The sequence below is a fragment of the Rhinopithecus roxellana genome, chromosome 4 (genome assembly GCF_007565055.1).
Source record: "Rhinopithecus roxellana isolate Shanxi Qingling chromosome 4, ASM756505v1, whole genome shotgun sequence".
NCBI classification, from domain to species: domain Eukaryota; kingdom Metazoa; phylum Chordata; class Mammalia; order Primates; family Cercopithecidae; genus Rhinopithecus; species Rhinopithecus roxellana.
Window position 1 is genome coordinate 64,120,861 of NC_044552.1, and position 18,034 is coordinate 64,138,894.

Sequence of the window (18,034 nt, forward strand, 5' to 3'; positions counted from 1 at the left end):
GTTAGGTTTTAAGAGATAATCATTTCAAACTGACAGCTCAAAACCCCTTTTCCCTAAAATACTTCTTAAGCCCCTTGCGTTCCAAGTACCCAGGTTTGGTGGCTACCTGAGGATGCATTTCTCCCCACCTTGATGTGAATGTAAACATACATCTTACTTGTTAAATATGCCTCTCCACTTTTCTAGAGAACTAATATCCCTCTTACTTGCCTGCCCATCGTCTGCCAGTTCCTCTGGCCGGGTATTTTGAAAGAACAGCAGTTGCTCGTATCGTTTCTGTGGCTGATTTGCTCCCATAAGGCATTAGTCAGCCTGGAAGGAGGGCGTTTGCGGTATTTCCTTCAACAGTTACTGGTTTCCTTTGACAGTTTTCTCCCTCTACCACAGCTCTTTTAGAAGTCTAACACTATATTCACTTCTGAGAAGCCACTGTGCTGTCCCTCCCATCTCTGCTCTTTTGCATCTGGACTGCCTCTGCCTAGAACGCAGTTCCTCTCCACCACGCAGCATCAGTCTTGGTTCAAATAGAACTGAATCGTCCCCTTCCTGGTTAAGCCTTCCAAGACACACCCCAGGTCCAGGCGCATTCTTGGTGTGCATCCGTCTTCTGTAGAACATTACAACGTTGTAATTGGCACACTGCTCTGTTTACTTACACATAGGCACTTTTGAAAGCACTCTTATCTCCCTTCTGCCCCTACCACTTAGCCGACTGCCTTTCACAGGCTATGTCTTCACTAGCTCTCCACTTAATGAGTCACCCCTCCCACTGCACTCAATTTGATTAATTTATAAAAAGCTCTAGCAGCAAATGAAGCATTTGAATCTTTTTTTTTTTTTTTTTAAGGAAACAAGCCGTTATACTTTTCAAACCCCAATTTCTAAACACTCTGTTTACAGTGCAACACTGAATCATAACGGAATATTATTTTTGCCAAGAAAGGTTTCAAGATATCTTTTGCAAAATCATGGTAGGAAATCTGGGCACACGTTGTTTAGTTTTATATTTGACTCCAAACAAAAAAGTAGCCAAAATTCTCTTTGCGTGTTAACTTAAAACTGATTTACAGCACAAGCATGTTTGTGGCACTTTCACTTTCCTTTTTAGAAGCACTGCAAATTTCTTAAACGGGATAAAAATAATTTTAAGAACACTCCAGGGTAGAAAATAACAGAGAAACCACTTCCAATTTTAAACTGATGAAGGCATAGCTGTGTAATATTATGATCTACTTTCTCAAAGCAGATTCTCATTGTCACCTCTGTCCCAAATTCCTAGTAATTGCGTTCCCCATGGACTTGAAATTATTCCAAGAATATGTTCTAAATGTATTTGATAGGAAGAATCTATTCTAAATATCATGATTTCTTTTTTGACTTTGTTCTTACGAGTACAAATATCTGACACCAAGCTAACACAAGCACTGAGGCAATTCCTGGAATAATTACTCTAAGAGTATAAAAGGCAAACCTCTCTAGATGTTTGTTGTTCCATTGAATGAATTCATATAGCCAAAGTTCTGTGTTAGATTTCAACTTATATCACAACCATGTAGAACAGGTTTACTTAACCACACTTTTGTACTCAGTTCCATGTGTATGTCACATTAAAGCAAAAGGCAAAAGAAAAACATGTGTGCACCTATATACATGCTTTTCTATATATTTTTTTAAATGATTAGCTTTCCCCAAAGTATTTTTAAAGATATCAACGAATTTGCTTCTATCAAAATCAGAAAAATAAAATTGTAGCAAATTCTTATTTTGCTATGAGTAAAACATTAACACTAAAATGAATTTTAATACACCTACTTTTTAATGTTTCAGTATTTTTTTCAAATACTTTAATATTCTTGAAAAATAACAATTAAAATACATTTATACAGGGCACACTTTTTTCCCTTTTGCCTCAGAAGTAGTGGCTCAGTGTGGCAGTATAACATCCTGTCTTTAAGTTTTGTATATTTTGTTTGTCATGGAATTTGTGCATTCATTTTGGCCTTAAAAAATATTGTGTTGGCCAGGTGTGGTGGCTCACACCTGTAATCCCAGCACTTTGGGAGGCCAAGGCGGGGGGATCACCTGAGGTCAGGAGTTCGAGAGCAACCTGGCCTATATGGTGAAACCCTGTCTCTACTAGAAATACAAAAATTAGCCAGGTGTGGTGGCGGGTACCTATAGTCTCAGCTACATGGGAGGCTGAAGCAGGAGAGTTGCTTGAACCCAGGAGGCGGAGGTTGCAGTGAGCTGAGATCGCCCCACTGCACTCCAGCCTGGGTGACAGAGTGAGACTCCATCTCAAAAGAAAAAAAATTTAAAATGAAAAAATACTGTGTTAAAATAATTTCCATTTTAATCAAGATTTTTTTTTACATTCCTTAAATTTTTTACAACTTAAAAGTTGTCTCACTTGTCTCACCCTAATCCTGGGCTCTGTTATTTTCTGATGCTTAATGATGATCTAAACTAGGAACTAGTTAGAAGTCAGCTTCATAGGCAATGTATGTATCTCGCCTGAATTATCTCCATCCTGTTCTTTTTCTGAAGATTAGTAGGAACCAGATATAAGTGTGTAACAAAAGAATTTTAAAAATTTACCTCACTAGAGATCACAGAAAATACCTGTATTGATGAAAATGTCATTGGTTTACTATTTCAAGGGCCTATGGAACAAACAGTGATGCTTTTGAAACTTACTTTGAAAATTCAAAATCTAGACCTCAAAAAAAAAATACAGAGGGGAGTAGAGTTTTATGAGGTAAAACTGTCATTCATTCATGCTCTGATGCCACCACACACCCTAAGGATCTCTTCAAAGGCCACTGACTGGGGCTTCTAAGCTCAGAGCTGAGGGAGAGGCAAGGATAGGAATGATATAAATGTCAACTATACTTTCTGTCCAAGCAGGGCAAGGAGCCCAAATAAAGACTACTTCTCATGAAACTAGAAATCCTCCAGAGGCTTATAATCTGAGAAAAAGGGTGGAGGAAGAAAAGGCAACTCATGCAGAATTTTCAGTCTGTATGTACGTTTTGCTCCCGATAATTTCTTAGGTATTTTGTTTTCAGTGGGAAGATGTTCATTATTCTGTTCAAGAAAAGGTAAACTCTATGAAGGCCAAGACTACAGTGCCTGTCCCATGGTAGGTGCTCAGTAAATATCTATTGAATGAAAGAATATCCTCACAAGAACAAAATGTGTACTCCATGGTTAAAAGAAGAAAAATTCACCTACTGTACCCTGTGATACTCAATATCTAAAATCAATCACATAAGCTTCCACTTTAGGAAACTAGAAAAAGGAAAGTAAATTCAAAGCAAGAAGAAAAAAAGAAAGAAAAATTAGAGCAGAAATCAATGGAATTGAAAACAGAAAACTAATAGAGGAAATCAACAAAACCAAATGCTGGTTCTTCGAAAAGATCAAAAAAGTGATAAGCCATAGCTAGGCTAACTAATATTTTAAAAGAGGGGGTGGAGGGAGGATGCAAAAATATTAATATCAGGCTGGGCACAGTGACTTATGCCTGTAATCCCAGCATTTTGGGAGGCCAAGGCAGGAGCATCACTTGAGCCCAGGAGGTCAAGACCAGTCTGGGCAACATAGTGAGACCCTGTGTCTAAGGCAGGTGTGGTGGCTCACACCTGTAATCTCAGCACTTTGGGAGGCTGAGGTGGGCAGATCACTTTTAGCTCAGGAGTTCAAGACCAGCCTGGGCAACACAATGAAACCCCATCTCAACAAAAAATGCAAAACAATTAGCCGGGCATTTGGTGGCTTGTACTTGTAGTCCCAGCTACTTGGGAGGCTGAGACTGGAGAATCACTTGAGCCCAGAAAGCAGAGGTTGCAGTGAGCTGAGATCGTGCCACTGCACTCTAGCCTGGGTGATGGAGCGAGTCCCTCTCTCAAATAAAAAAAAAAGAAAAAAGACAGACCCTGTATCTACAAAAACCAAAAAAATACTAATATCAGAAATGAAAGAAGGAACAATACTACAGACCTTATAGACATTAAAAAGATAATAAAGAAATGCTATGAAAAACTCTACACTCACAAATTTGATAACCTAGGTGAAACAGACCAATGAAGGACACGATCTGCCAAAACTTGTACAAAAAGAAATAGACTATCTGAGTAGAACTATATACATTAAATAAATTGAATCATTTAGAACCTTCTAAAACAGAAAGCATCAGGCCCAGATGGGTGTACTGGTGAATTCTACTATAATTTTAAAGAAGAATTTATACCAATTTTCAAAAATCTCTTCCGGAAGACAGAAACAGAGGGAATATTTCCTGACTCATTCTATGAGCTCATCACCCTAATACCAAAATCAGACAAAGTTATAACAATAAAAAAAACTACAGGCTAATTTCTTTCATGGACATAGATGTAAAAATACTCAACAAAATATTATCAGATATAGCAATGTATAAAAAGAATTATATGCTATGACCAAATGGGATTTATTCCAGGCATGTAAGGCTGGTTTGACATTCAAAAGTCACTCAATATAATGTATCACATCAATGGGCTAAAGACGAAAAGTCACATGATCACATGCATTTGATAAAATCCAACATTCATGATAAAAACTCTCAGCACTCTAGAAATAGAGGGAAAGTTCTTCAGCTTGATAGGGAACCTTTACAGCTAGGCACAGTGGTCCATACCTATTAATCTAAGTGTTTTGGGGGGTCAACACAGAAGAATAACTTGAGGCCAGGAGTTTAAGACCAGCCTGGTCAACATAGCAAAACCCCATTGCTTAAAAAACAACCAAACAAACAAAAAAAAGCCAGGTGCGGTGGCTCATGCCTGTAATCCCAGCACGTTGGGAGGCTGAAGCAGGTGGATCGCCTGAGGTCAGGAGTTCGAGACCAGCCTGGCCAACATGGTGAAACCCTGTCTCTACTAAAAATACAAAAATTAGCCAGGTGTGGTGGTGTATGCCTGTAATCCCAGCTACTCAGGAGGCTGAAGTAGGAAAATCGCTTGAACCCAGGAGGTGGAGGTTGCAGTGAGCTGAGCTCATGCCACTACACTCCAACCTGGGTGACAGAGTGAGACTCCATCACAAAAAAAAAAAAAAAAAAAAAAAAAAAATTAGGCAGGCATGGCAGTATGAATCTATAGCCCTAGCTACTTGGTAGGCCAATATGTAAGTATCACTTGAGCCCAGGGTTCAAGGCTGGGTTGACCTCTGATCACACCACTGCACTCCAGCCTGGGAGACAGAGCAAGACCCTGTCTCTTAAAAAAAAAAAAAAAAAAAAGAAAAAAATTTTAAATAAAAACATCTACAAAAAACATACGGCTAACATATACTTAATGGTGAGAAAGTAGAAGCTTTCTTACTAAGGACAAGGTAAGGATGTCGTCTCTCACCACTGCTTTTCTATACTGCATTGGAAGTTCTAGATGACAAAATCGGGCATATAAATAAATAAGTGGTATACAAATTGGGAAGAAAGAAAGAAAACTGTTTTTGTTCACAGATAATATGATTGCCTATGTAGAAAATCTGAAATAATCAATTCTTAAATGTGGGCTGCACATAGAGACTTCCTTTCAAAGAGTACAGTATGGAAATGATGAAAAAAGAGTAACTTTTTTTTTTTTTTTTTTTTTTTTTTTTTTTTTTTTTTTTTTTTTTTTTTTTGAGACGGAGTCTCGCTCTATCGCCCAGGCTGGAGTGCAGTGGCCGGATCTCAGCTCACTGCAAGCTCCGCCTCCCGGGTTTACGCCATTCTCCTGCCTCAGCCTCCCGAGTAGCTGGGACTACAGGCGCCCGCCACCTCGCCCGGCTAGTTTTTTTTTTTTTGTATTTTTTTTTAGTAGAGACGGGGTTTCACCGTGTTCGCCAGGATGGTCTCGATCTCCTGACCTTGTGATCCGCCCGTCTCGGCCTCCCAAAGTGCTGGGATTACAGGCTTGAGCCACCGCGCCCGGCCGAAAAAAGAGTAACTTTAACAGTAAGGAAATGTGACAATCCATCAATATCAACGGTGATAAATTATGTTAGAATGTAACTTTAATATGATGTGGTCTTCCTCCCGCAAACCCATAATCCCAGTCTAATCATTGAGAAAAAAGAATCAGATAAATTCCAGTAGAGAGGTAACCTATAAAATACATGGTCAGAACTCCTTGAAACTCAAGGTCATCCAAAACAAGAAAAGTCTGAGTAAATATCACAGCCAAGAGAAGCCTAAGGAGACATGATGGCTAAATGTGATGTGGTGTCTTAGATGTAACCCTGAAACAGAAAAAGACATTGAGTAAAAGTAAAGAGACCTGAATAAGCTACTCAGGGCATTAAGGCAAGAAAAAAAAAGTCAAACACATAAGGGATGGAAAGAAAGAAATCATTTTTGAAGATAGTTAGACCGTATATATAAACATTCAGAAGAACCCACATATAAATTATAAGACTCAAATTATAAGACTCTGAGAGTTTAGTACAGCTGTTAGATATATAATCAATAGTTTAAGAAATCAATTTATTCTCACACCAGCAATAAAAAATACAAAAATTGAATTTAAAAATATATAATTTAAGATACCAGAAAAGGCCAAGGTGGGTGGATTACCTGAGGTCATGAATTCGAGATCAGCCTGGCCAACATGGTGAAACCCCATCTCTACTAAAAATACAAGATTAGCCACGTGTGGTGGCACATGCCTGTAATCTCAGCTACTCGGGAGGCTGAGGCAGGAGAATTGTTTGAACTTGGGAGGCGGAGGTTGCAGTGAGTCAAGATCGTGCCACTGCACTCCAGCCTGGGCAACAAGAGTAAAACTCCATCTCAAAACAAAATAAATAAATAAAAATTAAAAGATAGCATAAAAAATGAAATATCAATAAATAAATTGAACAAATGATGATCTCTATGGAGAAACTTATAAAACTATTGAGGGATATTAAGTGTATCTATAAATGAAGAATTATATTATGTTCATAGATTGGAAGCTCAATATTATGAAGATAATCAGTGTACTCCAAATTTATCTGTAGACTTACTATAGTCTCAATAAAGCCCCCAGAATTTTTTTTTTACAGCTTAAAAACTTACTCTAAAATTTATTAAGCTATGCAAAGGGCCAAAAAGAGATAAAACATTCTTCAAGAAGAACAAGGTGGGAGATGAAAGAGGATTTGTCCTAGCAAATATCAAGACTTATTGTAAGCTATAATAAGTAAGATTGTATAGTGTTGGCTCAGTGGTAGATAAAATAATCAAGGGAACAGGATAGAGGCCTGGAAACAAATCCACATATACACCAACACTTGATAAGTGACACTGTAGAGATCACTAGGGAAAGGATAAATGTTTCCACTAAACTTGCTGGAGTAATTGGGAACCCATATTGGAAAAATAGATTGGACTCCTTCCTTATTCCACAGACAAAAATTAAATTCAGACAAGTTAAAGACTTACATTTAAAAGATAAACAATCAAGCTTTTGGAAGTTATTTAGGAGAAAATTTTTATTATCTTGGGACAGGTGGATTTTTTTCAACAACACACGAAAAGCTCTACCCAAAAGGAAAATTATTGCAATTTTAGATTACACTAAAAGAACATATACACCCCAAAACACCATAAAAGAGTAAAAAGACACATAATGAATATTTGCAACATAAATATGACAAAGGATTTCTAAGCAGAATATAGAAGAATGTCTACAAATCAATAATAGACAATCTACAAGAAAAATGGGCAAAAAGATTTGAACAGGTACTTCACAAAATAGAATATCCAAATTGTGAATAAAGAGAGCTCAGCCTTACTAGCAATGGGGAAGTGAAAATAAAAACCACAATGAGGTACCACTATACTCACCAGAATAACTAAAATTAAAACAACTGCAAGTACCAAATGTTTATAAATAGGAGTATGGAAACTCTCCTATGTTACTAATGACAATGTAGTGAGGTTCAATCTCATTGAAAAATAGTGTGGCATTCTACATTAAAACAGAAAATACACATATACCGTGACCTAACAATCTACTCTTAGCTAAGTCTCAACACTGGAGAAATGTGTGCATATGTTCTTCAAGATACATGTACAAGAATGTACATCACAGCATTACTCATATTAGCCCCAAATTGGAAACAATGCAAATGTTTATCAACAATGAAATGATAAATTATGTGTTTATATGTTATATAAATTATACACTATAACAGTGAAGTAGCATTCTGGGGAATACAAAAATATAAATGAACCAATTAAGACTATTTGCAACAACATGCACCAGTGCCCAAACATAATATTGGATAAAAAGAACAAAACACACACACACACACACGCACACACACACACACAGGCAATGTGACTCCATTTAAATAAAGTTCCCTAATAAGAAAACTAAAGTGTATTGTTTCGGAAAATGAGGAAAATATTACAAGAGTCAGGGTAGTATATATCTTTAATGAGAGAGTTTTAATCAGAAAGGAGCACAATATGTAGGATGCAATTAAAGCAAGACATAGGGCAAATTTGTAGCTTTAAACCGCTATAACAGAAAAGAAGAATGATCTTAATAATCTTAAGACTTCAACTTCAGATCTGGAAAAAGAAAAGCAAAACCCAAAACAAGTAGAAAGAAGAAAATAATAACAGAGTAGAAATAAAAGAAGTAGAAAAAACAAAAAACAATAGAAAATCAGTAAAATTAAAAAAAAAAAACAGTTCTTTGAAAAGATCAGCAAAATTGGCAAACCTTCAGGTAGATTGACCAAGATAAAGAGAAAAATCACAGATTACAAAAAATCAGAAAGGAAAGAGGAGATATTACCATTAATTCTACAAATATTAAGACGACTAAAAGTAAATGGTATGAACAAATATATGCTAACAAATTAGGTAATTTAGGTAATGTGGACAAATTCCTAGAGGAACACAAATTGCCAAAACGGACTCATAAAGGAATAGAAAACATGAACAAACCTATGACAGGAAAAGATATTGAATCAGTAATTTAAAGTATTTTCAAAGAAAAACATAGGCCCAGAGTTTTCACTGGTGAATTCTGTCAAACATTTAGAGAAATATTAGTATTGATAGTCCATAAACTCATCCAGATCAAGTGGGATTTATCCTAGGAATGCAGAATTGATTTAACACATGAAAATCAATTAATGTAATATACCATATTAAAAGAATAAAAGGTAAAAACCACATAATAGACTCAAAAGAAATTACAATGCAGAAAAAATTTTTGAAAAAAATTTAATGCCCTTTCATGACTAACCCCCAACCCGTCACAAAGACAAACTTTACAAACTAATAGAAAGTAATTTTCTCAATCTAATTAAGGGAACCTATGAAAAACCCAAAACTAACATTATACTCAATAGCAAAAGACTGGATACTTTTTCCCTAAAATCAAGAAGATAAGGATATCTGCTCTCACCACTTCTATTCAACATTTTACTGAAGGTTCTAGACAGGAAAATTAGGCAAAATAAAGTCATCAATTTGGAAAGGAAGAGTAAAGCTATTTGCAGACAACATGATCTTGTATATATAAAATCCTAAAGCATTTACTAAAAAGTTTCCAGAGCTAATAGACAAGTTAGGCAAAGTATCAGATACAAGATGAATATACAAAAATCAATTGCATTTCTACGTGTTAGCAATGAAAAATTCAAAAAAGAGATTAAGAAAAAAAATCATTCAGAATGTCACTAAGAAGAGCAAACACTTGGGAATAAGTATAACAAAAGAAGTACAAAACTTGTACACTGAACACTACAGAATATTTTTAAAATTAAACATCTAAATAAAGAAGATACTCCATGTTCATAGATCAGAAGGTTAGATGGCGATACTCCCTAAATTTTTCTACAGAGTTAATGCAATTCCTTTTTAAATCCCAGAAACTCACAAGCTGATCTGAAAATTCGTAAGAACACACAAAGGACTCATATTAAAGTAATCTTGAACAAAGTTGGAGAACTCATACTTCTCCATTTCAAAACTTTCAACAAATGCTGCTGGGATAACTGAACAGCCACATGCAAAAGCATAAATTGTACCCCTATCCCACACCACATACAAAAATTAAGTCAAAATGAATCATATACCTAAATACAATAGCTAAAACTATAAAAGTTTTAGAGGAAAACTGTAGGGAGTGAGTTCAAGGATTTCTGGATTGATCGAAGAAAAAGGGATCATGAGCTGGCAGCAGCATGCACAAGCTTTGGTAGGGTGCTGCTTTAGCAAGTAAGCAGGAGGTACGAGTCCTTCACATCTTGAAACTATCCAGTCTTGGAGGGACCACCATTCAGAAGGAAAGGAGAGCAAGGAAACTTCTAGGAGAGGGGATAAGTCAGAGGCACAGCAGGGAATCTCAGGGTCAGTGAACTCAAAGGACAGCAGCAGCCTGGCATCTTTATAACACTGGGGCTTATCTTATCCATGGATAGTAAATATTGCCAGTTTCATAGAGTATGCAGATCAGGCGCTAAATGGCTAAAAATCTGCTTATTTGGGCTATGTTTAAAACAATTGTATGTGTACAATTTTAAGTCTGGTGCTGGCAGCCTTTGAGCTAATGGATCTCAGTCTGCTGTGAAGAAATAAACAACCGAAGAGCTAACACATAGAGAACATCTCTGAGTCATTTGTTAGGTTGGTGCAAAAGTAATCGCAGTTTTTGCCATTACTTTTAAAGACAAAAACCATGATTACTTTTGCACCAATCTATACTTTAGAAAAATATGAATATATCTGTATGACTTTGGGTGAGGCAATGATTTCGTAGACACAACAACAAAAGCACAAGCAAAAGAAGAAAAGAGAAATTTGACTTTATTGAAATTAAAAGCATTTGCATTTCAAATGACACTATCAAGAAAATGAAAATAACCCACAAGCTGAGAGAATATATTTGCAAATTATATATCTGTAAGAACCTTGTATCAACAATATACAAAAAATCTTTAAAATTCAATAATAAGAAAACAACCCAACTAAAAATAATCAAAGGAGAACCAGGCATGGTTGTGCACATCTGTAGCCCTAGCTACTCAGGAGGCTGAGGGAGGAAGATCACTTGAGCCCAGGAGTTTGAGAGCAGCCTGAACAATATAGCAAGACTCCCATCTTTAAATAAATAAAATAAAATAATGAAAGGATTTGAACAGATATTTCTCCGAAGAAGATATATAAATGGTCAGTAATGCACGTGAATTACCTAGGTTAATCACCCTTAGTTAACCTAGGTTAACCATCCTTAGTCATGATAGAAACTCAAACCAAACTACAATGAGATGGCACTTCACATCCATTAGGATGGTTATAAGAAAAAATGTAAGTAATATCAAGTGTTGCTGAGGACGCAGAGAAACAGAAACCAACAAACACTGTTGCTGATAAACTTTTGAAAGGTTTGGCAGATTCTCAACACGTTAGAGTTTCTGTTGATCCAGCAATTCCTTGGTCTCCACCTAAAGAACTGAAAGCATATGTCCACATACACACACAAAAAGCCTGTATATGAATGTTCACTTCGCTATTACTGATAGCAGTCCCAAAGTGCAAACAACCTAAATGTCTCTCAATTAGTGGATAAATAAAATGTATACATCCATGTAATGAAATACTATTTGGCAATAAAAAGGAATAAATTACTGATACATGCCACAATAGATGAATCTCAAAAAAATTCTGCTAAATGAAAGTCAGACACAAAGACCACATATTATATAATTCAATTTATATGATATGTCCAGAATAGGCAAATTCACAGAGACAGATTAGTGGTTATCAGAGACAATGGTGGGGGTGTAGACAGAAAATGGAGACTGACTGATCAAGGGCACATGGTTTCTTCATGGAGTGATGGAAAAATTCTAAAATTAGATTGTGAAGATGGTTGCACAACTCTATAAGTATACTAAAGACCATTGAATGGTACACTTAAATCAGGTGAATTTTATGGTATGTAAATCATATATCTATAAAGCTATTTTTAAAAAGAAAGAAAGCAGTACATGATAGATTTCTGGGGTACTTACAGATAATATGACTTTTTTTTTTAACCGAGGTTAAACTGGTGTTCATTTTCTAAGTGTTCTTCATTTATGTTTTCTGAACTGTTCTGTATGTTATATTCCACAATAAAAATAACGGGGAAACTGGTGTTTTAAATATGCCTTTCAAAGTATATTCACTCCTCACTTACTCTGATGTACAATTGTAAGTAAAGTTTGACCTCTCAAGAGAGAGCAGCCCACTCCTGCAACCAGCTATAATCAACTATAATCAAGGATACAATAATCTGCTATAATTAAGGAAGGTCCTACTGCAAACAGGTTTAACTTTCAAGTCAGCCAAACTTCCTCTATGGAGGGCCTTCCAGTGACAAGTTCTGGAAGTTTTGAGTTATATTTTAATAAGAGAAGTGCTTCCTGTACACAATACATGAGTAATAATGATGATTGTAATAATTAGATTACACTTAAAGGGCAAAATACTAAAGAAAAAGTCATTGTAGGCCGGGCGCGGTGGCTCAAGCCTGTAATCCCAGCACTTTGGGAGGCCGAGACAGGCGGATCACGAGGTCAGGAGATCGAGACCATCCTGGCTAACACGGTGAAACCCCGTCTCTACTAAAAAAAATACAAAAAACTAGCCGGGCGAGGTGGTGGGCACCTGTAGTCCCAGCTACTCGGGAGGCTGAGGCAGGAGAATGGCGTAAACCCGGGAGGCGGAGCTTGCAGTGAGCTGAGATCCAGCCACTGCACTCCAGCCAGGGCGACAGAGCGAGACTCCATCTCGGGAAAAAAAAAAAAAAAAAAAAATCACTAAATCTTCTCCCACAAAGCAAAGTCCTGTAGTTAATAAATCCATTCCCAGTGGCGGAAGAGATCACAATGAAGCAGCGATAGTTGGTCAACCAAGTTTATAAAAGTTTGAGTTCTTGGCCAATGGATACTAAAGAAAACTGTCTTTTTCTGAGACCAAGTAGGAATGGGGCCTGGCTTCAGCCTATATTGACTAGATCATTCTTTCATGCATCCCCACTCACCACAAAACCCACGGTACTACCTCACTCAGGCCATAATATTTGAACCATGCCTTTTACTTAAATCTGGAAACTGGCCTTAGGAGATAACCAAGGTTTTTGAGTATCCCACATAGGTAAGGAATGCTGAGCCACTGATTTACACTGTTGTTGCAGCCAGCCAGATCACCACGTTGCCCATTATTGAAGATAACCACTGTAACCAGATATGCTGACTGGCTACCCTTCACACTTGCCCAGCCCATCCTGCCTACCCTACCCCTGAAGTCAATTCCCACGCTTTGCCTGATTAAAAAAAAAAAAAAAAAGCCCTACTGGCTTCAGTCAGGGAATTCTCTTCCTCTCTTGTGCTGCCTGTCTTTTGTCCAGGTATAAGATAAACTCCAATAAAGACTTGTCTGGGGAAACTTTCAGCCTCATGCCAATTTCTGTGCATTAACAGCCCAAGAACCCAGAGTTGGTACCATTTCTAGCAACTGTTAGAAACTGTCATGCCTTTCAAGACTTTTGTGAATGGCTTGAATTTCTTATTTCCTGACTCCAGGGGGACCCTAGTTTCAACAGGCCTACTGTTTTTTTGTTGTTGTTGTTGTTTTGTTTTCCTGACTCCAATGGGACCCTAGTTTCCAACAGGCCTACTGTTGATCCTTGACCCTGGGGCTCCTTTATTCTGGATGTAGTCTGTGAATGAGGCCTGTCATTTCCCTGGAGTTTCTTTCCATGGCCTTTATTTCTCCTCTTTTCAACGGGAATTTTGCAACCCCTACTCCATGGAAATGTCACACTAACTTTGGCTTGTCATTTGGCTCCTGCTGTCTTTTCTGGACACTCCAAGGTAAAGGCAGAGTTGGGTTTGAGACAGAGGTTAGGCATGACCACAGCTGAGAAAAGACGTTTCCTTCAGTCACAGTGCTCCTCCCCACGGCAGCTACCTCACCCCAACCCCCACAGGATAGTGTAGGGCATGCAGTAGGCAGGAGGAACACAGACTCTGACTGTCCCCATGCTGGTCCCAGTGGACTCTGTGGGCTCTGGCTGTGCCTGTGCTTGACCTTCACAGGCCTCTTCCCCTTTGAAACACAGCTGTGAGGAAGGAAGCCAGGAAGGACCCCTCTCACACAGTGGTGGTCTGTTTCTTCCATTACAAAATAAGCAGCAGAAAAAGTGAAGGCAGGTTCGTGAACGTGACACATTTCTCAAGAACTCAGATCTCACCAGGCATAGCCTGCAAGACCCAAGTCTGTTCTAACTTTGTCTGGCTGGGCTCTCTGATCCTCCTCCTCAATCATTGTCCACGATGTTCAGGCTCTGTCATTTCAAAAATACAGAGAGATAAAATCAGGAAGGCTGGAGCATGTGGGACAGTCACTAAATTGAGACCTTTCTGTTGTGTTAATATCAGCATCTGAGTCACAGCCCAGGTGCCTGGAAGTAGCATTTTCATACAGTCAGTGGGTTTCAAATACTTTAAGGCGAACCTTTTTTCTTTCCCTCTGTATTCACTACAGTCAGCATAATGATTGTGTTTGTTCCCTACTGGATCCATTTGTTTTATAAAGTGTCTGATAGGAATGTGAAGAACAAAATGATACATAATTCTTGTAGGATGTGGTGGTGCACACCTGTAGTACCAGCTACATCTTGGGTGGCTTAGGGAGGAGGATCATTTAAGGCCCAGATTTCAAAGTTGCAGTGAACTGTGATTGCACCACTGCACTGCAGCCTGGCTGACAAAGTGAGACTCCATCTCAAAAAACAAACAAAATGACATATAACTCTTCTATCACCACCAAGGAACTTCCTCAGTGAAGCTCCCAAGGACTACCCTTTATAGTCACATCCCCACTGTTCATACCCTCTGGCAACCACTGATTTGCCAGCTATCCTTATAATATTGTCATTTCATGAATGGTATGTAGAAGGAATCTACATTATATTGCTTTTTTAAACCATCCAAACCTTTTTTTTTCTTTTTTTTCTTTTTCTTTCTTTCTTTTTTTTTTTTTTTTTTTTTTTTTTTTTTTTTAAGCATTTCAGCCCCAAAGACCCTCCAGCTAGTTCTCTTTCTCCCTTCCTTTATAGCCAGGTATACTTTTTGTGGTTGTTGTTTCAGGCACACCTAATAGCTTATTAGTTTTCTTCCTACATTTTCAGTCCTTTTTTGTTTGCTTTGTAGATGGATCCTTCCTCTATCTCACCATTAAATATTGTAGCTCCTCAAGGCTCAGTTCTGCAACCTCTTCATTTGACACTTTTTCCCTAGAGAGTCTCCTTCATACTCTTGGCTTCAATTATCTCCTGAGCACAAATGACTCTCAAACACATATATGAGTAGACCTTGAGCCACAAAGTTGTATCTGTATAGCTAACTACCTTTTGTACATATGTATTTGGATGTCTTAAAGACACCTGAAACTTAGCATATCCAAAATTCAGCTCAGTGCATCTCACTCATTCTCATCCTTCAAATGTACTTCATGACAACCTGTTATCTTCAACAACTCCCTTTCTCTCCCTACCCTATAGCTAAGTCAAATCCATTAATCTTACCTCTTAAGTCTCTCTCACCACCATCCTCCCTGTCACCCTAATCTAAGCCATCCCCATAGCCCTCTGGGCCACTGCCATAGAGCCCTAACTGGTCACCCTAAATTCACTCTTTCTCTAATTTGTTCTTTCCATGATGACCAAGAATAACATAGTTACTTAATTTTAAATTTTTGTGAGTACATAGAAGTGTGTAACTGTGGAGTATATGAGATGTTTTAACACAGGCACGCAATGCTTAATAATCACATCATGGAGAATGAGGCACAATAACATAGATTAAATGGAAATTTAAAATAATTCCACCCTATCAACCTTTTTTTTTTCACTTGTCTCCTGTCACTGTTCCTAGGAGAAAGAGCAAAATCCCTAACATGCCTAGGAGGTGATGCATATATAATGACCCCTATGCACTTCTTCCAGCTTATTTTGTACTATGTTCTTCCTCCTAATGACATCTGGCCTTCTTTAATTTCCTCAGTGTACAACTCTTTGCTCAGAATATTCTCTTTTGATCCCTTCCTCACAGATTTAACTCTCCTTATTGTTATGGGAAGTCAGGGACCCTAAACGAAGGGACTGGCTGAAACTGCGGCAGAGGAACATAAATTGTGAAGATTTATGAACATTTATCAGTTCCCAAATAATACTTTTATAATTTCTTATGCCTGTCTTTACTTTAATCTCTTAATCCTGTTATCTTCATAAACTGAGGATGTACGTCACCTCAGGACCTCTGTAATAATTGTGTTAACTGTACAAATTGACGTGTGTTTGAACAATATGAAATCAATATACCTTTAAAAAGAACAGAATAATAAATAATAGTGATTTTTATGGAACAAGGGAAGACAACCATAAGGTCTGACTGCCTGCGGGGTCAGGCAAAAAGAGCCATATTTTTCTTCTTGCAGAGAGCCTATAAATGAATGTGCAAGTAGGAAAGATATTGCTAAATTCTTTTCCTAGCAAGGAATATTAATATTAATACCCTGGGAAAATAATGTGTTCCTGGCGGGAAGTCTATAAACAGCTGCTCTGGGAATGTCTGTCTTGTGCAGTTGAGATAAAGACTGAAATATGCCCTGGTCTCCTGCAGAACCCTCAGGCTTACTAGAGTTGGGAAAATTCCACCCTGGTAAATTTGTGATCAGACCAGTTCTCTGCTCTCAAACCCTGTTTTCTGTTGTTTAAGATGTTTATCAAGACAATACTACTGAACATAGACCCTTATCAGTGGTTCTGCTCTTGTCCTTTGCCCTGTGATCTTTACTGGACCCTTATCAGTGGTTCTGTTTTTGCCCTTTGCCCTGTTCCCCTCAGAAGCACTTGATCTTTGTTGGACCCTTATCAGTGGTTCTGCTTTTTGCTCTTTGAAGCCTGTGATCTGTGTACCTACTCTCTGTTCTTACACTCCCTCCCCTTTTGAAACCCTCCATAAAAACTTGCTGGTCTGAGACTCAGGTGGGCATCATGGTCCTACCAATATGTGATGTCACCCCTGGCGGCCAAGCTGTAAAATTTCTCTCTCTGTACTGTCTCTTTATTTCTCAGCCAGCTGATGCTTATGGAAAATAGAAAGAAACTATGTTGAAATATTGGGGGCAGGTTTCCCCAATACCTTATACTTTAGGTCTCAGTTCAATCAGTAGCCCCACTGGGAATTCCCTGACTCCCCATATAAGGTCAAATCCCACTGTGATACAGCCTCACAGCACTATGTCTTTTTCTTTCACGTCACTTATCAAACTGATTTCTTTTTTTTTTTTTTTTTTTTTGAGATAGAGTCTCGCTCTGTCCCCCAGGTTGTAGTGCAGTGGCGCAGTGTCAGCTCACTGCCACCTCCGCCTCCCAGGTTCATGCCATTCTCCTGCCTCAGCCTCCCAGCTACTGTTGAGTAGCTGGGACTACAGGTGCCTGCCACCATGCCTGGCTACATATATATATATATTTTAATTTTTAGTAGAGACGGGGTTTCACCATGTTAGCCAGGATGGTCTCAATCTCCTGACCTCATGATCCACCCACCTCGGCCTCCCAAAGTGCTGGGATTACAGGCGTGAGCCACCACGCCTGGCCAATAATTTCATTTTTAATTATGAGGTTGGTTGATTAATATCTGTGTCCCCCAGAAAACTGTAAGCCATGCAGGGGAAGGAACCATGTTTGTGTTAGGGTTCTGTTGCAACCCCACAGCCTAGCACACACGAGGATTTCAACAAATATTTGTGGAGAGAATAAATCAGCATTGAAACTAATGGCCCACAACAGCCATTCTTACAACCCTTTTTATAAACCTGAGATTTAAACATGTCACCATTCCTAAAATATCTTTAGAACGGCTTTATATTTACTTGAGAACTAAAACTTAGCAAAGTGTTATAATAGTATGTGTTTAATTAAATATACTACAGAAAGCACCCCCCTTTATGACT

The 18,034-nt window shown here is 38.1% G+C and overlaps 1 protein-coding gene across 8 annotated transcripts in view; it reads right to left on the reverse strand.

Annotated features, from left to right (window-relative positions):
- LOC104663792 (cytidine monophosphate-N-acetylneuraminic acid hydroxylase) overlaps positions 1 to 18,034 on the reverse strand; it is a 366,736-nt gene that overhangs the window by 58,465 nt on the left and 290,237 nt on the right. The window contains exon 1 of one of the 8 annotated variants that reach the window (XM_030929499.1): positions 211 to 729. The exons of 3 other annotated variants lie outside the window; for them this stretch is intronic. In XM_030929499.1, coding sequence (XP_030785359.1) covers positions 211 to 218 — 8 coding nt within the window. In that variant the 5' untranslated portion in view covers positions 219 to 729. Of the gene's footprint in view, positions 1 to 206; positions 730 to 18,034 lie in introns of those variants that run through there. 4 more of the 8 variants (XM_030929495.1, XM_030929493.1, XM_030929494.1 and 1 more) reach the window with 4 other exon arrangements.